Source organism: Sebastes umbrosus, chromosome 20 (genome assembly GCF_015220745.1).
Source record: "Sebastes umbrosus isolate fSebUmb1 chromosome 20, fSebUmb1.pri, whole genome shotgun sequence".
NCBI lineage: Eukaryota > Metazoa > Chordata > Actinopteri > Perciformes > Sebastidae > Sebastes > Sebastes umbrosus.
The window spans coordinates 5,697,097-5,724,996 of record NC_051288.1 but is presented as its reverse complement, the minus strand read 5'-3'; the positions used below and the strand labels follow the sequence as shown (position 1 = coordinate 5,724,996).

Genomic DNA, 27,900 nt, shown 5'->3' with positions numbered 1-27,900 from the left:
GATGCCTTGTAGATAAAAATACCAAACTTATAAATTAATGCATCTGTAATGATAAACCAATACTTCTTCTTTGTGCTATCTTTTATTTACACAAACCTGGTGCACAAACATTTTACAGAGGTTGTTGACATTGATTGATTGGCCGGATAAGCGCTTGAAGATGAGCGAGTGAGTGTTGACATTGACCTTCAGGTGCGGGATTGCAGTGCCAGCCTCTGGACTGTATCTGACAGGTGGGTCATGTCAGCCTGCTGAGCCTGGTGTTTGATGTACTCCAGGGTCCGAACCTTGAGCAGAGAGAAGAGACAGGAAGTCACTAAGACTGGGTTCACACAAAGCATGTTCACTGAAATGAATTAGACTGTAATCTGAACCAAGTACAGCAAACATTTAAACAATTTTGCTGGAGTTAGATGTGTTAGAGGTGTGGGTGTGAACTCACTGAGACACGAGTCTCACAGTATCCGTGTTTGTGGCTGAGGTTCCACAGGTTGACGGCCAGCTGGCTCAGCTTGTTGTTCCTCAGGTCACCGTGAGCCAGCAGGACACCGAACAGGGAAAAGGCCAGGGCGCCTTGACGCCGTGTGCTCTGCTGCAGGAGGGCAAGGAGAAGATGGCAACATTTTAGTTATTACATAGAAATCAGACTATGAAGCAATTAAAGATTAAAGAGGACCTATTGTGCTTATTTTCAGGTGCATACTTGTGTTTTGTGTTTCTACTAGAAGAATTTAATGTTCAAAAAACGCTTTATTTTTTCTCTTTTCACCCTCTGTCTGAAGCTCTCTGTTCGAGCTCTGCCCCCTCCAAAAAAGCCCGGTCTGCTCTGATTGGTCAGCTGGGCCACTCTTGACCAAACTCTTCGGACTTCGCTCCAGCTCTAACTCTAGATCAGCTCTAACTAGCTTTGTTTGAGGGCGTGCCAAACTAGCCGCTAGGCAGGTATTATGCAAATGCGTTACTTGGTGACATCACCAAGTTACAGAAGAAAAGGCGGGACTTCAAGCAAGGCGTTTCAGGCAGTTCAGGAGCAGTGTTTCTGTTTCTTGGTGTCGATCTTTGGGCTTTGTAACTTTGCAGACCATTTACATGCACAAAAAACTATACAACATGCTAAAGGAAAGGGAAAAAGCGCCTCTTTAAGGGGCTGATCACACTGAGATGCGTCGCCAGCAAAACCATTGTTTTCCTATTGCACGACACGCCTGGCATGCGCTCCTCTCTGGCACCGCGTTTTTCTATCGTTTTTTAGACGCGCACAAAAGTTAAAACATGCTCAGCAACTTTTCAATGCCGGGGCGCAGAGTCGCAACGCTTGTCAGTGATGTCACACTTGGACCAGGCAGCCAATTGAATCAAGCAAGATGTGGATTTGACTACTTTACCACTTCATTCCTGTTTTGATGCCGCTAGATGCGGTAGGGCTAGCTAGCTAGTTAGCTGTTGGACTGTGAAAGCGAAAGGGGAATTCATATCTCATGTCTTGATAGTTTCATGTAGGTTACTGTCTTTGAGAGAGCAAGAGAGAGAGAGACCGACCACATTTTTCCATTAATCACATTTGATCGCTCCGGTTAAGCATGCAGCCCCGTTCTACAGGCGCATCAGCTGTTTTTCCCGAAGCACTTCGTCTCTGTCTGATCAGCCCCTTAGTGCAGCATGGGAAAAACTTTTAAAAAGCACAAGACGAGAAAAAACACTGCAGTCTTGCTGGTGGCAGTGAGCTGTTTCAGCCTCACCTCGTCCCGACCGAGCGCCTTCAGATGGTCCAGGATCTGTCCGATCAAAGTCTCACACAGCTTGTTGATCTCCGATAGGAACTTGGGGTCTCCTCCATAAAGTGTCTCATTGGAGTCCACTGAGACCAGGAAAGAGGAAAAATATCAATTTAGTTGTGCTGCTGCTGGATTTCTCTTTAACCCTTACAGACCCACATCGACCCCTAAGGTACAGGGGTTCTTTAGGCGGAGATAGCAAGTCAACTGTTGATTCATGTACATCATCTGAAAGCTGGGAACCTGAAGATTGATTTGAGATGCAGCTCAGCACTGTGTGTCAAGTTGTTCTAAACATGAATCTGTAATAAACATGAATGAATTAAAATAAATTGTGAAAGTGTATAAGGGTTTAGAACATTATGAGAGAAGTATATGATGGACATCCCCATGCTCTATCAAGTTGTTGCAGCAGTTTTTCAGTTGATACCATTTGTTAAACAGATTTACTGCTAAATTTAACCATTTTTTACCACTCGTGAATTGATAGACATGATCAATAATCCCTCCAAAATACCACATTAAGACACCCAGACCTTGAGGAACACCGTAGAAAAAGACATGCTGGGATTTGGTATCAAAAACGTTTGACATTTGGAGATTTCTGCAAGAATTACATTTTTCAGCAATTAGACGGCGATCACTTCTGTTGTGTAAACTGCTCAGAAACCCCCTTATTGTCAATCTACCTAGGAAAGCCACCCATCCTCTGAATGCTCTAGGTCTGTAGTTTGTGGCTGTAAAGTTTCATGAGGCTGTGATTATCCTAGACGTCACCACAGCTCATTTTATACAGTGAGGTCAAGTTTCAAAAAATGGTCTTACTATAATGACATTATACTGGCTACTATGGAGACTAACATCATCACACATGAATACAGTTGGCCTCATTGGATCCACAAGAGTCTGTGCTTTACAGTGATACCCAATTTATGTAATTCAAGACTGTTTATGGACCCCAGTATGCAGAAATATTCAAATACACCATTTTAGAATAGGCGAAAATAACACATTTGTACTGCATGTAAAAAAAACTGCATGTGATTATCATAAAGTGGGCATGTCTGTAAAGGGGAGACTCGTGGGTACCCATAGAACCCATTTTCATTCACATAAGTTGAGGTCAGAGGTCAAGGGACTCCTTTGCCAAAATTCAGCCTAACTTTGGAGTGTTATTTAGCCTTCCTGACAAGCTAGTGTGACATGGTTGGTACCAATGGATTCCTTAGGTATACTAGTTTCATATGATATCAATATCTGCATGCTAGTTTCTAGCTTTTTTTTGAGTCAGCTACAGCCTCTTAAAGACAGTAATGTCAGTCGGGATTGCGGGTCTCAGAGGGTTGCGAAAGAAAATAAACGAACATGGGCAGTAATTTGGATTTCAGAGACATTCTTACGACACGGTGTGTATAGTATATGTACCTTTAGGGATGGAGTAGGAGTAGGTTTCTTGGCTCATGGCAGCCAGCAGGGGCAGAGCGCTGATGTAGACCCGCACCTTGGCGTCGCTGTTGTCTTCCCAGGTGTAATCCTGGACCATGTTGAGCAAACCGCGGACTAGGTAGAGCACACCATGCTCTGGATGGTCCTGCAAACACATTCACACACACACATATTGGGAGTTGTAGGGAGACTAGCCTGTTGGTTTGATACTTCATCTCCATCGACTCTAAACGCACTCCTAACTGAGCTGTCTGAAAAGAGGAATGAAGATGAGCTAACTGTTTTTCGCTTTGGATGATTTTTTTCCTCATCTTTCTGTTCTGAAAGGCTGAGGAAAGGATTGTGTTACCGGGACAACCAGCAGCATAGCCAGGAAGTTGTTGATGAAGTCCATCAGGAAGCTCTCAGAAGAGCGAAGTTTCCCCTCCACGCTGATAGAGCGAGGAACCTCCGGAAGAAGACTGACCGCTGCCTTTAGGAAAGCATCCGCTGGAGGAGTGGAAAGAAGGATGGAGGAAGGGATGTACGAGAGGTAATGATGAAAGGAGAGAGAAAGGAAGGAAGAGATGAGGAAAGGAGGATGCAAGGGAAGTGGGACGAGAGTAAAGGAGGGAGATAACAAAAGAATAATGTTGCTGAAACAAAGCAACATGAATTAACCTTCTCCTCAAATTTTAAAAACAAAATCCTGAACGTGACCTGAATTGTAACTCATTGTTTAAAAACAGTGAAAGGAAGCAGCTGCTCACCCTGGGAGAGACACTGGTTTGCCAACGCAACCTGACCGGACAACAGATAGAGGCTGAGACGACTGAAGATGCTGCTGAGAGACGGGATGGTGATGAAACTGTAGGCAGCACATGCCTGGTGGAGAGGGAAAGATAAATTCAATAAATTAATCAAAGCATCTTTCAGTGCTCAATGTGTCTCTCAGGCACCGCTGAAATCTCATCATGCAGGAACCTACGGTGGCCTGCAGTGATCGGATGCTGTGCGTGTTGACTCACCCTGACGAAGGCCGCTGTTTTGCGGGAGTGACTCCCTCTCATCACCCTACTGGTCTCCATTGCCAGCTGGTTCACCGTCTGGAAACGACAAGGTGAACATTGAGGACCACCCGATTCGACTGTTATCGGGCCATTAAATGTGCGTTATCGGTCGCTATACGCACCACAATGTGGGTCAGTAGGGGCCTACTACGTTGTAAAAGTGAAAGCAAAACTTAAAAGCAAGACGTTCTAACATGTTGTGAAACTGCATGAAATGTTACGTTTTGAACACAAACACAACAGCTTCTTTAGGTTCAGACAACAAAGCCTCTTAGTTTAGGGAAAATAATGCTCCAAACTCACACTAAATTTTGGCGAGGAAAAACTGACATGGCTATTTTCAAAGGAGTCCCTTGACCTCTGACCTCAAGATATGTGAATGAAAATAGGTTCTATGGGAACCCACGAGTCTCCCCTTTACAGACATGCCCACTTTATGATAATCATATGCAGTTTTGGGGCAAGTCATTTTTTATGCTAAATGCAGTACCTGTGAGGGTTTCTGGACAATATTTGTCATTGTTTTGTGTTGTTAATTGATTTCCAATAATAAATATATACATACATTTGCATAAAGCAAGCATATTTGCCCACTCCCATGTTAATAAGAGTATTAAATACTTGACAAATCTCCCTTTTTTAGTACATTTTGAACTGATAAAAACTGTGCAATTAATCGCGATTAACTATTTTAATCGATTGACAGCACTAGTTATGGCTTAAAATAGCTACTTTTCTAAAGTGAAAGTGAAACTACACATTGTTGGTTTCGCACGGGATGCGAAGGTGAAAGTACTGTGTTGTCTGTCCCATTCATCGCCCATCAATCCCGACCTCCACCCGATATGGAGTATCACATTGTCTATACTACAGCGCCTGACTTCCGCTTTCACTCTTGTCATAATTTCTACGGTCACTAGAGGTCGCTGTCATCTTCTTTTTTTCTTTCTTTCAGTGATCTACCATGTGAAATCAATGAAAAAACCTACTAGTGGGTGTAGCAGGCCCCTTCTGACCCACATCTATGAGGCTGATAACCACTGATAACGCCCATTCAATGACCTGATAACAGTCTAACCGGCTGTGAGGATGGTGCTTGTGCATGAATATCACACACAAATTAACACATACAAACACAGATTTGTACTGACGTGAATGAGCTGCACCAGCACTGACTCCAGGTTACAGAAGGTGGCTCTGGCCTCCACACAGAAACTCAACTGCTGCTCGAAGTCACGGCCAAAAGAAACCTGAACACAATGACGGACAGACAGACAGAATACAAGAGTGTAAGAAGAGAGTTCTTCTTTTATTTAACAAAATTGTATTTAATACATTTTGACATGCAACAAAGGTCCCGAACGCTGGAATCAAACTCGGGACGTTGTGGTTGTATGACATGCGCTGTAACCACTCGGCTACCAAGGCGCTCCACTGAGCTCCATTGTTGTCCAAAAATTAATAAAAACACAACAACAATGTGTACTGAGGGACATGTTTCTTCATTACCATGAACATGGGCACTGTAGTTTATTTTAGTCAATCCGATAAACATCGTCCTGCTGCCGCAAATACTCACAAGAGCACCAAATGTGTATTAATCCGCAGCTGAAAATAGTCCCCAACAAATACACTATTTCCTCCTGATTGAGTAATGATTTCTAAAAACTACCATGCCCAGCTTATTTAGGAAATCATTTACCCTTTAAAAGGAACAGTGTGTAACATTTTGGGGGATCCATTAGCATTAATATTGATAACCATGTTTTCATTAGTGCATAATAATCACCTGAAACTAAGAATGGTTGTGTTTTTGTCAGCTTAGAATGAGCCCTACATATCTACATAGGGAGCAGGGCCTCTTCACGGAGGCCGCCATGTTGCTCCGCCATGTTTCTACAGTAGCCCAGAATGGACAAACCAAACACTGGCCCTAGAGAGAGACTTTTACGTTTTTACGTTACCTGAAGACCATCGTAGTTCCCCGACACGCTTGTGAAACTGCAGTAACGTGAGCCGCGGAGTGCAAAACCGCAGTACAACAGCCGCCGTCTGACTTCCGTTGCTCCTAAAGTAGTGTTATTATGGAATAGATGGCCTATGAGCGAGGTGAACGGCGTTACCACAGTTTTGCACTCGGTGGCTCATGTTATCGCAGTCTTGGAAAGGGAGGAGTGAGCGGAGGGGTACTCAGCTGGTGTCTATCTGCAACCACACCACTAGATGCCCCCAATTCCTACACACAGTACCTTTAAAAAAAATGAAACTATGCATTTGTGAGCCATTTTCGGACTTATGAATAATTGGCTTTGTTGACAATAAGAAAATACAAAATAACACCGGCCTTATTTCTAAACCACAGACAAAAGCCTGAGGAGTCTCACCATGCGGATGAAGCCGATGATCAGCAGAGCCAAAGATCTTTTCTCATCCTCAAGAGTTAGAGCGCTGCAATACACAGAGAGCAGACAGGTGACTGAATGAAGGCTGTCTGTTTTATTCTCCCATTAGTCACTTAGACACAAAAACATCGGAAAATAGGGTCCAGATTGAAAAATACCGAAGTTACCCTTTAACTAAAATCAAACTTATAAAGAAACTAAAAAAAAACTATAATGACATAATACCAAAAAACAATTTCCCCAAGCCCCTAAAAGACAACAACTATGGAAGTAATTATAGGTATAACACACACACACACACACACACACACACAAATACCCTACTTGACAGAGTCGTGCATCGTCTTGCAGATGTGCAACATGGCGTTTAGGATGACCGGGTCTCTGGTGGGCTCCACCTGGTGTCTGCAGGAGATGGAGACCAATTAGAAGTTCAAAATTTTTTTTTTTACTCTTACTAACAAAGCAAATGAATCTCATTCATGAAACTCAGTCTCTGAGGCAGCTCTTACCTGATGAAGACCTCCATGATGGATCTGCACACCTCCACCCTCACACTGTCCTTCTGGAACATGTCTAGGAACGGCAGGAAACGCTCCTGAGAAACAGAAAAACGGGCCACTTGTCATTGATTATTTCAGGCCTCCGGAGTGCAAACGTCCCTTCGTGTGTATTCTGAAGTGGCGGTTGCTCACCATGGAGAAGAGGACAGAGAAGTCGTTGAAGTAGGTGAGGATCTTCCTGATCACCGACTGCAGCTGGATGCAGAAAAAAAAACAAGACAGAGTCACTACAGAGCAGTCGGCGGGGAGGAGCGGTTCAGTTTCAAGGGAACAGTTAGCCAAGGAGCTGCTAACCTGAGGGTAAGCGTCCTCAAACGCCCGGTCAGGGGTCATGTGTTTGATGACGTCAGCCAGAACGGTGTTGACCTCACGTTTCTGAGAGCAAGAGACAAAAGAAAGGTGATAAAACAGTGATAGAAACTTTAAATTCCACTTTATGTAAAGTGTTACAACTGCACTTTACTCACTGTGAAGTGTCGGCAGGTGAACTCCACCCAGATCTCAGCACAGTTGACGTAATCCTAAAAGCAATCACATGTACAGTCATAACCTGAATATTTTCATGGAAATAAACAGCTGTGTGAAAGCAGCATCACTCTCACAGCACCTGAGGACTGCGGACTTTGGTGACGACCTTCCAGGCTTCATTTAGGATCGTCAGTCTTTCGGATTCTGGAGGGTCGGCGCAGGCCAGACTGCGACCCAGAGATCCAAACAACAGATGCTGGAGAGAAGACCAATCATATTTCAAGCAAATTTAAACGATGCTTTAACCTCTACCTCAACAGTAGAATAAACTTACATTTCCTAAACTCCAACATTCAAGGTTTGTGAATATTTCTTTACATATTTATTAGGGCTGTCAAAGTTAACACGATAATAACACATTAACGCAAATTCATTTCAACGCCACTAATTTGTTTAATGTAATGGGCAAGTCATAGTCAAGTCAGCACACTGACACACTGACAGCTGTTGTTGCCTGTCGGGCTGCAGTTTGCCATGTTATGATCTGGGCATATTTTTTTATGCTAAATGCAGTACCTGTGAGGGTTTCTGGACAATATCTGTCATTGTTTTGTGTTGTTAATTGATTTCCAATAATAAATATATACATACATTTGCATAAAGCAGCATATTTGCCACTTAAATACTTGACAAATCTCTATTAAAGGTACATATTGAACAGATAAAAAATGTGCAATTCATTTGCGAATAATCTCAATTAACCATGCACAATCATGCGATTAATCACAATCAAATATTTCAATCGATTGACAGCCCTAATGTTTACATTTACTGGATCAGCGTATTACAGCCGTTCGTGTCTTCTGACCTTTGGGAAGCCGGCCTCGTCGCAGTCTTTGATCATACCGATGAAGTCGGTGGCTCTGGCTGCAACAAACTCTGGCCTGAACGCCCTCATGACTGAATTCAGCAGCAAAGCACTATGGGAAACAGGAACACGTTGGATCTTTGTGGTAAAAAGGATGTTTTTTCACCACCACCAGAAACCATTGAAACACTGCAGTAAAAGCGGTGTAAAACTTTTAGTACATTGCTAAGCACATTCTGTTTTCTTTATCTGCAGTGTATTAATCTGTTAAAGAGGACCTATTATGCTTTTGTGTTTTTTCCCTTTCCTTTAGTGTGTTATATAGTTTTCTGTGACGGAAAAAATCTGCAGAGTTACAAAGCCCAAAGACCACGCCAAAGGGAGTTACTCTCCCCCACAGAAACACTGCTCCTTAACTGCCTGAAACGCCTCGCTTGAAGTCCCGCCTTTTCTTCCGTAACGTGGTGATGTCACCCAGTAACACATTTGCATAATAACTGCCTAGCTGCTAGTTTGGTACGCCCTCAAACAAAGCTAGCTAGAGCGGAGAGTTTGGTTTGGTTGACCAAACACCACAGTACGCCAGCTGACCAATCAGAGCAGACTGCGCAGGAGCTCAAACAGAGGGCGGTATGAGAAAAATAAAGTGTTTTTTTTTTACATTAAAGCATGTAAACATGTTCTAGTAGAAACCCCAAATACAAGTATGCACCTGAAAATATGCATAATAGGTCCTCTTTAACACTTTAGGGATCCATAAACTGGATTTTCATAAAATGGTTTTCAATCATTTTGACTTGCGAACCCTTAAAAACGAAGCAATGTCTTCTAGTGAAATCTCGTCATTGGTTGCAATATATAAATCTGAAAAAGATATTTTATTTTGTGTGGCAGAAATGTGTTTTTTCCCTGCTGTCCTTTCCCTACTAAACATCGTACCATAAACCTGATCTGAAAAACAAAGATATCTAAAGACCAGTGAAGATTTGATTTGATTTAACTGATCTGAAATGAGGCAAAAATACTATACACATTAATATATATATATATTTTGATCCTGAGGAAAATGAAGGCATGTATTTCTTGTACAGTAGCACATTACCTTTCACTAACAGGAATAAAGCCTACAAATTAAATCCATCCCATAATTACTGTTTTTAAAAGCACTCACTTGTTCCCCAGCTTCTTGCATCTCTCCATCATCTCCGTTAGCAGAGGCTGAAATGGAAACACAAACATTAAAAACATGTGTGCCTCTGCCTTTATAAGGGTTTTGACCCTTGCACTAATAAATGCCATTATTCAACAGCTGTAAGTTAGAAAAATTCAAGCTCTGTGACTGCGTGCCTCTGGAGCTCTGTAGGCGATGCACTGCAGGATCCAGTTGATGGCGGGTGAATAAAGCGTCAAGTACTCGGGCACCTCAACCCTCTGCAGGACCAGCTGGTTCTGGACAATCTCCCCGCTGATCTGCCGGAAGGTGCCCAGCAGGTCGAAGAAGTTGCGGTTCAGGCTGTCTTTCAGGTGAGGGGCGACTTCCATGCCCACCTGGAGGGAGAGAGCACCGTTATCTATGGGACTAGGGGCCAGCAGCAGCATAAACTTAGCTTAAAACTAGTCTTTGTCTTAGATTGTCAGGTTAAACTAGTCTACCTGTTGCATAAATATTAAGACTGACTTAATTTCAGGTAGGAAAGTTAGTCACCTCTCCCCCTGGCTAAGCCTGACGTGAGAGCTTTGTTGTTATGGCAACAATCTATTAGAAGGTCAGTTAGCTATTTCAACTGATTATCCATAACTTTTGGGGATTCTTGTATCATATTCTTAAATTGTTTCTAAACATCTTTAACAGTTCTAACGACCATTGGATTTATGCTTTTTACCTTTTCTGTTATTTCCTCCCATACTTGGGTGTGGTGTTGCCATTTTTTCTGTCTTATTTCCCCCATAATGCACTGCGCGACAGGCTATCTAAGTCAGTCTTACATTAGTCACTCATAGGGAAGTGTCTCTAGCAAGTCTGACTTAAAGTTATATTTAAGACAAAGACTAGGTCTATCTTTATCTAAATGGCCCCAAACCTCCTTTTTTTCCCCCTTTGACCAATCACAACATTACTCTTTTGCTGGTTAACATTTAAGAGTAAGTGAGACAAAATGATACATTCATAAACGAGATTTTGATTCACCCTGGAGGGAAATTCAGTTGTCTAAACAGCAACAAAAGTGGGAGAAAAACAACTTTGTTTTTATCTTATTACCGCCCCACTAATAGGGTAAAAAGTAAGGACAGAAACAGACGGTGAAAATGAGCCGACAGATAAGAAATGGCTCAGAACCAGGAGACAGGAGAGAAAAAAATGTAAAAAAGTGAGCAGGTCTTACCCTGCAGAGGTAAGCTCTGGCGTATGCTGCCACCAGGGGGTCGCCTATCCCTCTGATCATGGCTGTCAACCGAGGGAGCGTCTCCTGAATACCGCTGTGAAGGGTGGAGGGGCAGAAAGCAAACTGTTATTTTTCCAAAAATAAATACTCATAAGCAGAAAAGGATAATTTGGTTGATCTGTTGTAACAAATATATCCCCAAATCTTTCAAATAACCCAAACACATCATTCTGATTGATATGACAGAGATCTAATATTGCTGAACTAACTATTGCTAAACTGGAGCAAGTAAAGGCAGAATATCGAAAGAACATTGAAGCTAAAAGTTTATAAAATATAAAAACTATTAAATTGGTGTGCAAAGACTGACTAATAAAGCCCATAAGGTAAACAAACTAACCATTTGTTCAAGAAGCGGTTGCACTTGAGAATGGCAGCCTCAACGTATCTGTTCACAGAGGTCAAAGAGTCAAATTTCTACATGGGGTAAGTGCTGGATGATCAGGGATATCATGGAGACAACCTTAAAGGGATAGTTCTGGTGTTTTGAAGTGGGGTTGTATGAGGAACTTATCTATAGTCAGTATATTACCTACAGTAGATGACGCTCGGCACGCCCCCAGTTTGGAGAAACAGACAGGAGTTAGTGCACGGAAGCAAAGCGATGTACTGCTGTGGACGGAGCCGGCAGCACAACGTATTTCAGACACCTAAAAGAAATCAATATCAGTTTAAGTGTACGCTATATTTAGAATATTTTCACCGCTTTACCTTGCCGTGAGACAGCCCTTTCCGACGGGGAACTGAAGCCATTATATCCGTCTATGCTCTCGCCAAAGCCACCAGACTCCATTGAAAAAGAAATTAATTTTACCTTGCAGAACACGGGGAGTTGCTGGTCTACCGCTGCCTCTATTGGTTAGTTTGTTTATGCTATTGTATGACTTCAGTGAATCCAAACTAACCAAAGTCACACAATAATACAAATAAACTAACTGATCGAGGCAGCGGTAGACCAGCAACTCCTGTATTACTGTGCTTTGGCGAGAGCGTAGATAAGGGCTTCAGTTCCCTGTCAGAACATAGTCTGTATAGATGTCTCACGGCAAGGTAAACTGGCGAAAATATTCTAAATATAACATACACTTAAATTGATATTGATTCTTTTAGGTGGCTAAAATGATATTGCTTTGTTTCCGTGCTGGTACTCCTGCTGCTGACCGTCATCTACTGTAGGTAATACATTGACTATGGATAAGTACCTCATACAACTCCACTTCAAAACACCCAAACTATCCCTTTAATCATTCCAAATGTAATAATGTCATAAGAAGACTGATGCAGGGGCTCTGGACTAAACAATTTGACACACAAATAATTTATAATTGGAAAAAATCTGAAAAATTCAGAGAAAGAGTCAACAGAAAGAGGGTCGGATAAAGAGAGAAGTCCAAGTAAAAACAGGCCTGACATTAGATCTGGTTATCTGAGAAGGGAAAGATTTAAGCAGTGAAGCCCGATGGCGGGAAAAGGATACAATCTGGGCAGAAGCTCTCTGATGGACGCGATCTTGAAGAACCAGTTGAGGCACGTCTCCTTGGCCGTGTCATTCACATCGTCGACTGTGAACGAGTCTGAGGAGGAATCACAGACGATGTATCCATCATCTCAGGAGCTCGAAAAAATGTTGAAATGCTCAAATTAAATCGGACTGGATGTGGGAGAGTCCTGCTGTGTCTGTACCTGGTAGGGGTCGTGGGTCTGAACACATGGTCCAGATTCTATCGTACACCAGCCGGCCTACAGACAAGTGAGACTACAGTCAGAAAACGTTCCATGTTTTGTTTTTTTGACTGAACAGAGAGATATAAGGATTCTTTACGCACCGAAAGTGTCGAGGATATCAGTGATGAGAACAAACTTGCTGGGGTAGAACTGGATCACCGAGGTGTCGGACAGAAGCTTCGAGCACTGGAACACAGATCAGTGTTTAAGTTCTTACACAGAGGTTAGAGAGGTGGTTATTGTGACTGAAGGAACATGAAGAAATGATGTTGCGCTTCTGAGTTTTGTCTTTGCTCCATTATTTTGGTGTGTCATCAAGTGCTGGATTACCTGGATGACGATCTTCAGGGCTTTGACCTTCTGGTCCGAGGCCCAGGCCTCCTTCAGGGACTGGTTCAGCTCCTCGATGCGGTTGGCGTAATCCTGCTGGGAGAGGTTCAGCAGCTCTCTCTGGGAACCCTGCACACACACACAGACACACACACACACAAACAAGTCAGTTCAAAACACATCCTCGCTCTAATATGGATTCACTCTGCTTAGCGAGAATCATGTTTCCTTCAATGAAAAGCTATTGTGTTGATGAATTTATATAAGCACCAATTGAGGCGGTGGAACTGCCTTTAATGTATGTATAGTATGTGTATCCATACAAACACAAATAATAGAACATTTGGGGACCGATTTAATTCTTACAGTGCCAGGAGGGAAGATGATTTTAAAATTAATGTTCCCATTTGGAACTGAAACTTTGTTATACAGAAAATAGGACTGTCAAAGTGAACACAATAATAAAAGGTTGTAGCGGTTGTAGCGGGCGCAGTTTTCAGCTAGAGTGAAGATACCATATATCATATGAAACTACAAAAACCTAATGAACCCATTGGTACCAACCATGTCATACTAGCTTGTCGCGAATGCTCCAAATGTGCGCTAAATTTTGGTGAGAAAAAACTGGCATGGCCATTTTCAAAGGGTCCCTTGACCTCTGACCTCAAGATATGTGAATGAAAATGGGTTCTATGGGTACCCACGAGTCTCCCCTTTACAGACATGCCCACTTTATGATAATCACATGCAGTTTGGGGCAAGTCTTCATATTCAAGTCAGCACACTGACACACTGACAGCTGTTGTTGCCTGTCGGGCTTAAGTCTGTCATGTTATGATTTGAGCATATTTTCTATGCTAAATGCAGTACCTGTGAGGGTTTCTGGACAATATTTGTCATTGTTTTGTGTTGTTAAGTGATTTCCAATAATAAATATATACATACATTTGCATAAAGCAGCACATTTGTCCACTCCCATGTTGATAAGAGTATTAAATACTTGACAAATCTCCTTTTAAGGTACATTTTGAACAGATAAAAAATGTGTGATTAATTTGTGATTAAGTGTGGACAATCTTGCATTAATCATGATTAAATATTTTAATCGATTGACAGCCTTAACAGAAAATTATAGACAAAACGTACCTCCTCCAGATCATCCAGTTCCTCCAAGCGAGTTCGAACTTTTTCTGAAACAGCGGAGGATCCTGGACTTGGAGCTTTTCCTACAGCGACAACAGGAGTGATGTGTTAGCTCTCAACCAAAGTAAAAAGTAAAAGCACGCTATATCAACAAAGCACGGAGAAGCTCGGATTACAACACACAGACGGAGAGTGACTTCATTCTCTGCTCAGGTAGACATTACTCCTCTATATCTTTACATAGTAAATAGTTGTTTGCTGCTATATTAATGCTCTGGATGTTGAATAAAGAACCTTTAAGTACTGATTGATTGTTTTGCCACTTGGGGCAGCACAACAGGCTGTTAACACAACATTGGCATATTACCACCTTATAAAGTTGATATGGCTAACATGTCACAGCTGCGTATTTACATGTGTTTCTGTTTCTACCCAGTGAATTCAAGTCCAATATTTACTCTCCTTTCAGCTCAGGTTTGGTCCCAACTCCTGAGAAAAGATATCCGTCTCTTTAGCTGCTAAATGCTTCACTATGTTCACCAGCTAGTTGAAATTATTATGATGAATACAAACTCTGGTCTTACCTCGATCAGAACCCATGAAAAGATTCTGTGAAGACAAAGAAATTGGAATTAGGTTTCTGTCTTACAAAGACTGATTAAACCAACGTCTTTAGTTTAGTTTATAGTAACAGAACAACTTTCTGTTATGATGGAGGACGACTCACAATTGAGAGTTTTTCAGTGGTGGTGAACCTGGCCAGGATCTCTCCTCGTTTTGACGACCAGGGCTCAAAGTCCGGTCCCACCGCCTCTTCCTCCTTCTCCCTCTTCTTCCTGCCCAGGTCCTGGAAGCACAACAATCTCTCCTTCAAAAACAGGTTTGGGTATCATTTTCTTTCCACTTCTGTGTGTGGCGAATAAGATTCGACTAATGTTACTTTCTGAAGGTCAGTACAAACTAGAAAATGCATTTCCTGCAGAAAATGTGTGGGAATGTTGACAGCTGAAATGAATTGCAGAGCATTGCTGTAAATACAGAAATCTTAAAGCTGCATTATGAAAACTGAATTTTAAAACTGGCTGAATAATGCTGAACTGCATAAATTAATTCTTAATTAACTCTTTAGACAGAAAGTAGTATTTGGGCGGAATTAACTTTTAAAACTACAAGTCTTTTCACAGAAAGTAGTATTTGGGCGGAATGAACCTTTGGAATGGAGGACAGTCGTTTGTGGGAGACCAAAAAATGTACTGAAGAAGAAAAATAAAGATTTGGATAACAATGGTTATCCAATAGTTATGCTGCTGAATCAGCATTCACACAATAAATGTGTAATGAAGCTGCCAATACCTGATGTTTCCAATTTTTCCATGTAATTTCATTTTTCATTTGTCTCAGTATCGATAGGTCTGCCTGCAGTGTTACTGACCCCTGTGGAGGCGCTGTGTGACAGGGCAGGAGCCTCAGTGGCCGAGGCTGCAGCAAACATGGAGAGGGGGTCGGTCCCGTCCATCATGGAGCTGAGGGGGTCCGGGGGCACTGAGGAGGAGGATGAGGAAGACGAAGAGGTGCTGCCTTTACGAGCCCCGCGGCGGGTCTTCGTATCCGTCACCTGGATGGAGAGGACAGGGGAAAGTCAGAGCTGTTAAAGGTACATCAAATTAAATGCAAGAAACGACTGATTTATGCCTTTAACAACATCAACTGTTGATTTTAATTGATGTCAAATCACATAATAATAAATGTAAAAATGCACCTGCCTCACTCCTTCACATGTACTGGTCATGTCCTTCTTTACTTAAGTTTTGGACGTCAGTCTTTCAAACTATTTCAGAAACCCTTCACCACCAAATCGAGCCAAATCCTGTGACTGACATTTTTTTTTTTGTATTTTATTTATTCATTTTTTACCAATTTTTCTATTTCCTTTATCTCTCGACGTACTTTTTCTGTCACTATTATTAAAGTGTATTATAGATATTTCCTCTCTATTGTCTATAATTTTAACTTTATTTATCCATACTTAAGTATATATTTTCTTTGGCCAGCTGTCGTTGCTTGTGTGTTTGTTTTTTGTATGAGTAGACGGATGTGCTGTTACTGTTGTTGGGCAAAATAAAATCTTTTCACTGTACAGTTACTGTTTAATTCATTATTGATAATCAATAAAAGAAAAACTTTGAAAGACATCACATAATCTATTGCTGTGCTGATGGAAGAATGCAGATGTTGTGACAGATATCAGCATTTTGGTGAATGCATGTGTGCAGTGCTGATAGTGATGTTTGTGATGAGGCTGAACAGTAGGAAGACAGTGGTTAACAGCAGAGGGGTCTACCATGATGGGTTTGAGGGGATGGTAGTCTCCAAACTCAACCAGAGAAGCCTCGGGACGACGTCTCTGGAGCTCTGCCTCATAGTTGCGCCCGCTGGATCGCCTTGGTACACAACAGACAGACAGGAGACCTGATTCAGCTGTTTCTACTGACATGTTCATCCTTCCAGTCACCATGTGGGTTCACATTGAGTGGTCTCTGAACACTCACTGTAGAGAGCATACTGTTGATTTACTGACAGCTATTACAACTGATGCTAACACTCTTGTGTCTGAAAGCACAGATCAAGTCCCATCAGGATCTCAGATCTTGCATTAAACACAAAGATAGATAGATAGATCCTGAGGGAAATTCAAGGTTCCAGCATCACAGCACCATAGTGCAAAACATGTTAGTAAAAAGGCAGTAAAAAGTTAGTAGTGCAAAGTACAAAGTGCAAAAAAATATACCAGATATAAAAATAAAAGGAGATGAAGAAAACTGTTAAAAGTGAATATAGTGCAGGGTAACAGCTATGATACACGACTATTAAAAAAGTGAATGTAGTGCAGAAGAGACTGTTAAAAATGTGAGTATAGTGCAGGGTAACTCTCTAGATGAAGGTCTGTGGCCCAATATGAGAGTTCTGTTATAAAACCTGTGTAATAACTTTGACACATCATCATAGGCTTTGCCAGACTAAAACCAAACCCGAGCCAAAGAGGGCATTTGATTCAAGGTCATAGTATTTCTGCATTAGACTACATTAGACACTATTGTGATGCTAACAACCTGAAGAATAATGTTGACATTTCATTTGGGACACTAAATTACAATTAAGCTACTGATACACACGTTTGCACTACATTTCATTCTCAAAATTCGCACAATGTCAATAAATACACAATTTAAGCAATGTATGTTGATGATACGGAGTGTTTTTAAATAAGAAAATAGCATCTCACCACTGCACCGCAGCCATGTTTCTACAATCACATGACATCTCAGTACTTCCTGGTTGTGCTAAATGTTGGGAAAACGCTGTTTTTGGCCTCAAATAGGCGGTCTGGTCAATATTTACTGTTGTCATCGTCAGGACCGATACTGTGAATACATAACATTGTGTTATATTACTACTAAAACAGCGATAGCGTGGATTTAGAGACGTTTTCAGGAACCGTTTCAGCATAAAAACGACTTCATTTCCCAAAACACATTGCGCCCTCTCAAGCGAGCTGCACCAAAGAGTCTAAAAAGAAGAAGAAGAGGTCCCACTTTGAGATTATTTTTCTGGCACTGAACCCATTTTAGAGCAACTTTCCGTTGTATATCGCTAACGGAGCTACTTGGAGCAAAACAGCTTGCAAAGTAGCAAAATAGCAAACGGATTTACCCTTGGTGGTACAGTAGTTGACCCTCCACTGCTACATTTACTTAAAAACAAATTTTCTCTAGCGAGCAGCTTAGCCGGAAGTCGTGTCCGCTTGCTGCTGTTGAATGAAGCTTTTTGTTGAATAGACAATCTTCGCTCTGTACTGTGTGTGTGCTGCAGTCAGCTGGAGAGACATGATGGCTAACAGGTTAGCTCACCGGTTAGCCTCACCATGACCTGACCGCAGAGCTGCAGGCTTCACCGCCCACTTCACCTGACCAGGTACCAGGTACAGCATGTCAGTGTCACGTCTGGTCCGAGTTGGTGTCTGGTATTTATTAGAAATGACTGTTAACTGTGGGCGGGTTAGCTGGAGGCAGCTAGCAGCTAGCCGAAGGTAGAGTAGGACATAGTGGCGCTAATTGGAGGAATGCTAGTTAATGATTGACAGGATTAATGCTAATGCTATTTATAAGACTGGATAGCAGCACTCACTCAGTCAGTCAGTGGGACTCATTATTTTATCTACAGCCATAATTTCCACAAAGGTGATATTCTCTGTGCTGTTCTTAGAGCTAACATTACATGACAATAACAGATGCTGACAACAGACTGTATACAGTACATTATCCCTCACATATTAGGGTGTGAAGCAACACTTATTTCATTATTATAATTTAGTCTATACAATGGTAGAAAATACTGACCCAGAGATATTAAACTGACAGTAAAAAGCAGAGAAAAGGCATCATATTGGAGAGGCTGGAACAGGATTTTGTTTGCCATTTTTGCTTGAAAAGTGACTGAAACAAATCAATTAATTTCAATTAATTAATTAATTAATTAATTAATTAGTCAAAAGAGTTGCCAAATAATTTTTCTGTTGATTTTATTAATCTATTAACTGGCTATTTGTTTCAGAATCTACACAGCTGTTGAAACTGTATCCACATTGTATTGCATTTCTTCATGAATACTTGATTTTAGAACTCAATTGTCAGAGAAAGAAAATGCATTCATTAGATCAGCAGATCTGATCAGTGTCAAAGTGGTTGTTAAAGCAGCAGTGGGTAGAATTGGAGCAAATATTTATAAAAATAAAATCAATATCCTGACAGTAGTGCAAGAGACAGGTAATCTGAAAAAAAATCATGCGCCTCTGTGTCCTCCGGTGTCCTAATGGCTAATATGAATTAATAATCTGTTACTGTAATGCATATTTTTCACCTCAAATGTTTTCAGAAACATCTTGTAGTGCACTGTTTAGCTGTGAAATGAGAAAGTTTGTGACCTGGCAGCCATGTTGAGATCAGTTGAGGAAATACCAAGCACCGCCTACCAGCCGGAGCACAGCCAATAGAAACGCTCTCTCTGAAATTACCTGTGATTGGTCAAAGTCTCCTGTCATGGACTCGATTTTTTAAAGCCTGAAAACAGAGTCATGAGGAGGTGCAGAAGTCTAGTTTTCTCTCAGAACACTTGATTTACAATATGCCGAAAGGTTAGTATGGAATTGTTGCCCAATGATGCCAAAAATATACTGCCTACTGCATGTTTAAACTGTTGATTTATCTATGTTATGAATAATGAATTAACATCTACTGTAGGGCTGACCCGACTCACAAGAGTATAGAAGCGAAGAGACAAAACTTCTGTGATTTTTTGACAGCAACCGCTGCCGCCATTTTGGACTGAAAATGCTTATTAAAATTGTAATATTTTATTGTTCAACACAGGCCATTTCAGTAGAATTTGATAATAGAATAGAAATAATTTAATTTACTTTTGTACGACACTTTTTAGGCGGACGTTTTACTGCCGTCCGGTAGTCGCTTTCAGTCCAAAATGGCGGAAGCATAGCTCTGCTGCTGAACGCTGATGTATCAATGGAACGACTTTCACTTCTTGGCAAGTGATTCTTTGCGTGAATGCTTCGAAGCTTCGACCGTTGCCATGGTATTTAACCTCCAAATCACTATTCGAATGCTTTTTTTGTTTTTTTATACACAAGTATGTAATAATACTGTGTAAATCCCAAAATAGTCCATGAAATAAGAAATAATCCCATAACATTATTAGGGATGTGCATTCCAAGCAAAAATACTATTCGAAAATCCCTGGGAATTAGTTTATTATTTGAATATTCGCCGCATTTCCAATAATCTCACGAAGAGCCAAAAATCCAAAGTATTTATCTTCTATGAAAACGACATGCATGTAAATCGTAGTTGACTTCTGTTTTTGCATGATTTAAAAATCATCTGCAGTCGTTTCTCATCAAAATGATCACATTGAACCGACAGCTTGTTGACGTGTAAAACCTGTCTACATCGGCTTCCTCCCCTTCGACTCAGAGACACTACAGAGGTAGAGGACGGACTAAAGCGTATTACAGTGAGACACACAGGCAGCGAGCTTCTTTTCTAAGACCAGATTTAAGGCAGCGGGTTGCCATAGAGACTGCGGTGCCCTGCTGTGTGCCACTCTCTATCATATGTTCTGTCTGTCACTGTACATTACATGCTAATTAATATTGAAGGTCCTATTTAGCCAGCCAACAGCCTGTCTGCGCAACAAGCAGAGGTGTTGCTGCTTGTGTGTACAGGGGTGGTGTATTTGTCATACTTTTTGGACTGTTGGTCAGACAAAACAAGCATTTTGTGAACTTGCCCTCTGTTGAAAATAGGCTTCCATACATTTGTGTAAAGTATTTACACTAGTGTTATAGAATTAATTTGGCCATCATGATTTATTAGTATTGCATGTAGCACCGTATAATGAAGATATAGGGAAAACGATGTCATCATGTGTCACTTACAGTTTTTATTCCACTTACAGGCTTTTTTTCCATTCAAATCTTCAAAGGTGGCAAAGGTCATCTTATCAAATGTAGAACATAAAGCATAATAAAAACAGACAAAGGACCACCCCTTCACCCCCACCTCATGTTGGTCTTGGTCACATGAAAGGGAAAAAAATTGATTATTAAAATTAAAAAAAAGAAGAAAAAAATAATAATAGTAATAAAATAAAATATTTTTTTAAAAGTCAATAAATAGAAAATAATGTAAAAGAATAAAAGAGAGAAAAAATGATATGAAATCAAATGATGTATTAAGCTTAAAAAAAGGAAATAAAGAGGGTCGTAGGAAAGGTTACAGGCTGTTTTTAGTGTTTTTGCAGCGGTCACTATGGGTAGTCAAGTAGCAGCCGATAGCAAAGAAAAAAGGGCAGCTTGTTGATGGGCCTTCCTGTCTACTTAAGGTCCCTGATTAGCAGCTCTCATTATTAATGCCATCCTATTTTGGAGAACCCGAACAAGCCTTATCTGTGTAACCAATACTCACTTTCATGAAATGACGCCCTGCTAGATCAGGTTGCTACTTTATTTCCTTCTTAAGATATTCACCCCCACTGCATTTCCATCTTATAGGGTTACCACTCTGCATCACCCCTGCAAGTTTCTAAGACGGTTCTGGCCTGGGGATGTGGATTTGCGGTGAATTATTAACAGGAGAAGTTTATTTGTAGGGGCTGATGGGCGTAGCTCATTTACCTGATACCTGCTTTCTTTGACGGACATGTGTCACACAGAGGATGCCGTCACAGGACTTGACTAGTGCTTTCTAGTAGCGGAGGTCCCTCGTGCTGCCCCTGCTCTCACAACTTCGACTGAAATAGGCAGAAATGACGATGGAAAGCTCAGCGGTTATGCGGCTACGCTACGAAGAACTGCTGTTTTTCACGGCCTGCCTTTGTCATTGCTGGTGCGTGTGTCTGTGTGTTTGTGTGTGTCTGGAGGGCAGAGTGTGTAGGCGAGGAGGTGCCGGTGGCATGCGTACGGGCAGCAGCTGGAGGTGGCAACTCTCCCGGGCCATGAGACTGGCGCCGCGCTGGTGCAGGCTGTGCCGCACGCAGAGAGGAGGCCGAGGCAGCGGGGCGACCAAGCCGTGGATCGGAGGAAGGGTTTTGGAGCTGTGGAGCTACGCCAAGCTGCTGCTCAAGTCGCTGTACTTCAACAGCCTCACCAACGCGGACACTATGCTGGACTGTGCGTTTGAACCCGTCTACTGGATCGTGGACAATGTGACCCGCTGGTTTGGAGTGGTGAGCTGTTGGGATTTCTATTCTGGATGCTTCTGTTCTCCCTACACCCCCAAACTACGTTCCTCACCCTCACATGTCTTTTCCTCTCTCAGGTGTTTGTCTGTCTTGTCATACTACTGACGACCACAGTTGTGATCATCATCTACCTGTTCGTCCTACCCACAATTCTCAGCACTTACCCTGTGTACCGGATCGTCTGGCACCTCTGCTGTGGCCACTGGCTCCTTATCATGGTGGTCTTCCATTACTACAAGGCCACCACCACCTCCCCGGGACACCCACCCAAGGTACCAAACTCCTCATAGGCTGAAAGGAAAATGCTGACAAGGTGTAGCAAGATTGATATTGTGAGGGCTGTCAGGCAGAGCCCAGCTAAAGGAGTCCAAAAAAGTGGTTCCCAACCTGGGGGGGACGCCAAAGATCACAGGGGGTGTGCCAGGATTTGTCTGCTGTGAGGTTGTCAAAATTAGATGTGCACATGTATAACAAAAATCACAATGACACACTTACTGGATAATTTATACAAAAGTCTGTATATCTAATTATTATAAAAGATATTTTTTTTGCTACTTTGTAGTAGCAAAATCTAACAAAATATTCTGCCTCAATCCATATTTGTTGGCATTTAGCCTTTCAAAAACAACATTTTCATTTGTTCTCCCGCTTGACGCACAAGGGAGGCCGGTCTAGCAGCCAGTTAACAATGCCATAGATTACATTTATTTAATTGCAATAACAAAGAAATCGGCTCTAACGCTATTATAGTAAATTAATTAAGTCGTTACAAAAAAAAGATCATATTATGTATCTGCATTTTCTTGGCGAATCTGTCAAGATGTCATCATTTTATTTATGTTGACGCAACTGACAAGTTCTTTTTTTTTTTTTGCTACTTAGTAGGCCACTTTTTGTTTCAACCTGGTATTACTGCACAGTTGCAAATAAAAATGAACTAATATTAATCGTGTCTAATGAAATATTCTGCTTCAATACACATTTGTTGGTGTTTAGCCTTTCAAAAACAACATTTTCACTGCGGTCACAAAACTGTTTGCTCTCCCGCTTGCCACACACAAAGGGGGGACGACGAGTTATATTCATTAAAGAAAGTTGATTTATTAAAAACAGACTAACTCTTTAATAAACTGTAACTTTTTTAGGATGGTGACGTCAGAAAATATGGAGGGGGGGAGCTCAGCTTTAGAAATCATGATTGGAATGAATAGGCGCCATCTTGGATCCAGTATCCAGTTCTTATAATACATCCATGCTCGCAGCTAATGGTGCTAACAGAGCTAACAGAGCTAACAGTGTTAACCTGAGGGGGAACCAGAGGTTGGGTGCTACGATTCTGTCGGGACGGCGTTATCAGCTGTAACCACCGTATGAGTGCAGTGCAGAGCGGTGGCCGTGAGCTAGCCAGTGGGACACGCTCACCTGCACTAGAACACAGCCCGGCTATATCAACAAAGCAAGGAGAAGCTCGGATTTCAACACACACACAGAGGGAGAGCGACTTCATTACTCCACTATATCTTTACACAGGAAATAGTTGTTTGCTGCTTTATTAATGCTCTGTATATATTTCTGTCTGTCTTCTTCTTCACTGTTACACAGTTTAACACTTGGTTAGATTGTTGTAAGACAGTAATACAGTATATTTTTTTGTGTTTATTTTAGGCCAAAGTTCAAATTCCCTCCGTGTCCATCTGTAAGAAATGCATCACTCCAAAACCGGCCAGGACGCACCACTGCAGCATCTGCAACACGTAAGATAATTAAACAATAACTCATGTACAGAGTTCGTCAGTTTTTAAAAAAGTCCTTCATGGTAAACGGTTTCTGTTTTTATTACAGGTGTATTTTGAAGATGGACCACCACTGTCGTATCCTTCTAACAAGCAACACATAACAACTCAGAAGAGAATGCATGACTATGTTTTACTGTATTTACCGTTTGTGCTTTTTAAACGTTCCAAGTGTTTTGTACACATTGAACTGAACATGTTTCCAGCCTGGTTGAACAACTGTGTGGGCCACTGCAACCACCGCTACTTCTTCTCCTTCTGCCTGTACATGACCTTGGGCTGCATCTACTGCAGCGTCAGCAGCAAGGACTTGTTTCTGGAGGCCTACAGTGCTATAGAGGTGAGGCCGCAAGAATTATCAGTCATGCTGCACCATCACGCCTATGAACAACAAGTGACCACCAGTATATCTGCAGGTGGAGTTTTTGTTTAAAGGGATAGTTTGGGTGTTTTGAAGTGGGGTTGTAGGAGGTACTTGCCGTGAGGCCGCTATACAGTCTATGGCTGTATTCAAACCCGCATATTATCCTAGTAGTACATACTGATTTGGACAAAATGTAGTATGTAGAATGCGAACAAAAGCAAAATCTACAGTATGCCAAAAATACCTGGATGTTGTACTGATTTGGAAAAAATCCCCAGTTTGAATCGGACCAGTCTACCTTGCCTACTGTATTCCACAATGCAAAGCGCTGGAATGGTACAGGCTACGGTTACAACAACAGCAGCCAAAAACGGCAAATTTTTTACATTTTTCGTAGCTATTTCATCACTAAATTCACTTCTGAAAATGTTTGAGGCGAGAAATCAACTGCGTAGATTTTGAATATTGACAGTTTTACAATATTAGATGGTGAATCGAACATTTGCTCCTACGTTTTCGGAGTTTAGAAGCTCCACAAACTGCTGTGACAGCTAGCTAGTGCCTGCTGGGGTCGCTACCTCGCCAGCCGGGCGGTCACTCTCACAGACTGCTATGAGCTGGCTGGAGCTCTCTCTAGAGACCAGTCTTATAGACGAGAGACTTTTAGTTCCTCGTTGACAATATCACAACACAAATGTCCATTATATATTAACGGTAACTTGTGTTTATCTGCCTTTTTGGAGTTGAAAAGCTCCACAATCGCCTGCAGGCGTAGCTCCCTGGAGAGCCGGCCAGTGACGCTCACAGACCGGCTACAGAGCAGCAGGCAGTGGCGAGGGAAAGAGCAGCCTCTGTATCAGTAGTATGTAGTAGGCGGTTTCCAATACAGCCTATGTTTCCGACGGGGAACTGAAGCCGTTATCTCTTCTCTCACCAAAGCAACCAGACTCCACTGAAAAAAACTGTATTTTCACATCGCAGTGCACGGGAGTTGCTGGTCTAACGCTGCCTCGATTGGTTAGTTTGTTTGACTTGTTGTGTGACTTTGGTTAGGTCGGATTCACCAAAGTCACACAATAACACAAACTAACTAACCGATGGAGGCAGCAGTAGACCAGCAACCCCGTGTTCTGCGAGGTCAAATTACAGTTTTTTTCAATGGAGTCTGGTGGCTTTGGTAAGAGGATAAATGGATACAACGGCTTCAGTTCCCCGTCAGAAAGGGCCGTCTGACGGCAAGCTAAACCGGCGAAAATATTCTAAATATAGCGTACACTGAAACTGATAGATGTTTTAGGTTAGCCTTTCTTTTAGGTGTCTAAAATATGTTTTGCTGCCGACCCCGTCCACAGCAGTACGTTGCTTTGCTTCCGTGCCATAATTTATGTATGCTTCACTTCAAAACACCCGAACTATCCCTTTAACCTCTAGGCTACTGACACCCCAAAAACCCAACTCTGTTGTTTTTGTTTGTTGCTGCTAATGGTACGAGTAGATGATTAGTACGGTGGCACCTGCCACATGGTAGCGAGAAGGCAGAGGACGAGCTCAGATGGCAAGTGATAAGCGAAACAGGAGACATGAAAAGGATCTTTGCTTTCTGCTCTCATATTTACCTCTGAACCAGGACGGTCTTATATCAAAAGTGGCTGTGCACCAGCTGGTAAACAAACAACTCTAGGCTTTGAATACTAATTAGTTTGAAAGCCACCCAAAGATCACCAGGAACAGGATCCAGCATGTTACGTTCCCATACTGTCAGCAGCCTTTTGATCCTGAGCCAACATGACCTCAGAGAGCAGTGAGCTAAAACGTCCTTGGATCAGATCCGAAAGTGAAATAAGGTGACACCAGCATGAATATGTAAGCCTTACTACTTCCTGTCCCCTTCAGAGGTACTATCAGACCCCTCCTCCAACCGACGCCTACACAGAGACTACTGCTCAAAAGTGTATCATCTTCCTCTGGGTGCTGACCAGGTAAGGAGCACTTTACCACATATATTTTATAACATCAGATAACATTGTGCAGACGGCTCAGGTTGTACAGTAATATATCCTCCCTGCAGCTCGGTGACGGTAGCTCTCGGAGGACTCACCCTCTGGCACAGCATACTCATCAGCAGAGGAGAGACCAGCGTGGAGCGGCACATCAACAACAGAGAGATCAGAAGACTCAAGGAGAAGGGCAAGGTGCATATACTAATACACAAATCAGTATTGCACCTATCAGAGCACATCAAATCCTACATATGGAGACAAAAAGCTTAAACAACATTGTTAACTGCAGGTATTTAATGTCAAATACAACTTCTAAACTACAAACGTCTTTTTTTGTTTCTTGTGTTCTAACGCAGGTGTTCAAAAATCCATTTCATCATGGTCCAATGAACAACTGGAAGATACTGTTGGGTGTGGAGAAAAGGAGGTGGGTTCAGTTACCCATGTTCCGAAATGAGGCCTGTGAAAATGTAATTGGAATTTCAGTCACGGTTGATTTGGCAACAATCTCCGTGTTACCATGGTGAAAGCAAGTGCAGTTTAATACTACAGCAAAGCAGCCACTTTGTCAGAAATACAACTACTAGAAAGAGGCGGTAATTACAGAATGGAAAAATACATTCAGACCATAAAATGGGGTTTGATTTCATGAAAACCTTGTAGATTGGATTTTTTGAAGAAGGGTTGTATGAGGTACTTATTCATGAAAGCTCAGAGTTTAGAGGTGTGACGTGTTTGTTGACGTTGTCAGAAATGGCTGAGGCCATGGAAGTTAATTTTTCGGTGCATTATTTAATACATTGTCATTTTAGTCGTAGTTTTTCTTTGTAATTTTATAATAGGTCTGAGGAAAATGTTGATATTCCCAACAGCCTCATCTTTTTCCTCTGTCATTATGCCTTTGTATTTCCTGCATTAAGACATGGTCACACATGCGTGAATGCAGGCGAGTGGCCATCGCCTGTCAAGGCGATATTCAAACTGAAAGTTCATTAAAGTTGAACTCCTAGCGAATGCGAAGATGCAAATTTGCTTCGCAACCGGAAGCAAAGGTTTTTTCGCCCCTTCGCTAGCATAGAATAGAAGTGAATGGGAGTGTTGATTGCACTTGTGACCGTGGCTTTACGTTACCTGCTCACTAGCTTGCTATATTGTTAGCCTCTGTGGCTTCTAGACGTCCACAGTAACGTTAATATTGCTGTTGCCTAGCAGCGGTGTTCTCGTGACTTAACCACTTGAACTCTAAAGACATTGTGTACACGTCTTCCCATGTACTAACTCCGAGTACACAAGTTCCATTTGAAGGCAACGTATTACCTACAGTACATGACGGTCGGCACGCCACCAGTCTGGAGAAGCAGACAGGAGTTACCACACAGAAGCAAAGCAATTTACTGCTGTGGACGGGGCCGGCAGCAAAACATATTTTAGCCACCTAAAAACTCTGTTAATGTGTACGCTATATTTACGCCCTTTCCGACGGGCAACTGAAGCTGTTATCTATGTTCTCTTCAAAGCCACCAGACTCCTTTGCCAAAAGCAGTAATTGTTTCCAGCCTATACTTACTTGTTCTTCTGTTCCCCAGTCACTGGTTCACACGGGTCCTCTTGCCCTCCGGCCATGTTCCCAGTGGGGACGGCATCATGTGGGACTGCACCTTCACCAGAAGAGACCCCATGGCCATCTGATCCTCACCCCTTTTTCCTCCAAACCATAT

At 42.0% G+C, this 27,900-nt stretch overlaps 2 protein-coding genes across 9 annotated transcripts; one reads left to right on the top strand and one right to left on the bottom strand.

The window, feature by feature from the left end:
- Nucleotides 1-63: 63 nt before the first annotated feature.
- Nucleotides 64-18,216, bottom strand: vps35l (VPS35 endosomal protein sorting factor like). 4 transcript variants are annotated; one of them, XM_037754368.1, is made up of 30 exons: nt 18,122-18,216; nt 16,555-16,654; nt 15,646-15,828; nt 14,941-15,060; nt 14,798-14,822; nt 14,217-14,296; nt 13,071-13,199; nt 12,842-12,926; nt 12,699-12,755; nt 12,493-12,589; nt 11,356-11,403; nt 10,956-11,049; nt 9,919-10,119; nt 9,743-9,789; nt 8,572-8,683; nt 7,843-7,959; nt 7,703-7,756; nt 7,530-7,610; nt 7,368-7,430; nt 7,185-7,270; nt 6,997-7,077; nt 6,655-6,718; nt 5,422-5,520; nt 4,229-4,306; nt 3,971-4,085; nt 3,571-3,710; nt 3,201-3,366; nt 1,740-1,858; nt 443-592; nt 64-287 (listed from the first exon to the last, which is right to left on the bottom strand). In XM_037754368.1, the coding sequence occupies exons 1-30, from the start codon at nt 18,199-18,201 to the stop codon at nt 189-191; spliced, it is 2,970 nt and encodes a 989-aa protein (XP_037610296.1). In that variant the 5' UTR covers nt 18,202-18,216; the 3' UTR covers nt 64-188. The 4 variants fall into 4 exon arrangements, 3 of the variants coding, with proteins under 3 accessions (XP_037610296.1, XP_037610297.1, XP_037610295.1); XM_037754369.1 differs by lacking the exon at nt 18,122-18,216 and adding an exon at nt 17,925-17,945; XM_037754367.1 differs by lacking the exon at nt 18,122-18,216 and adding an exon at nt 17,497-17,635.
- zdhhc16b (zinc finger DHHC-type palmitoyltransferase 16b) lies at nt 17,976-27,900 on the top strand. 5 transcript variants are annotated; one of them, XM_037754373.1, is made up of 10 exons: nt 17,976-18,185; nt 21,705-22,010; nt 22,103-22,297; nt 23,691-23,779; nt 23,868-23,896; nt 24,025-24,158; nt 26,076-26,161; nt 26,251-26,374; nt 26,539-26,609; nt 27,769-27,900. In XM_037754373.1, exons 2-10 carry the CDS (start codon nt 21,738-21,740, stop codon nt 27,869-27,871), a joined length of 1,104 nt encoding a protein of 367 aa, XP_037610301.1. In that variant the 5' UTR covers nt 17,976-18,185; nt 21,705-21,737; the 3' UTR covers nt 27,872-27,900. The 5 variants fall into 5 exon arrangements, with proteins under 5 accessions (XP_037610301.1, XP_037610300.1, XP_037610303.1 ...); XM_037754372.1 differs by having other exon boundaries at nt 17,976-18,192; nt 21,710-22,010; XM_037754375.1 differs by having other exon boundaries at nt 17,976-18,192.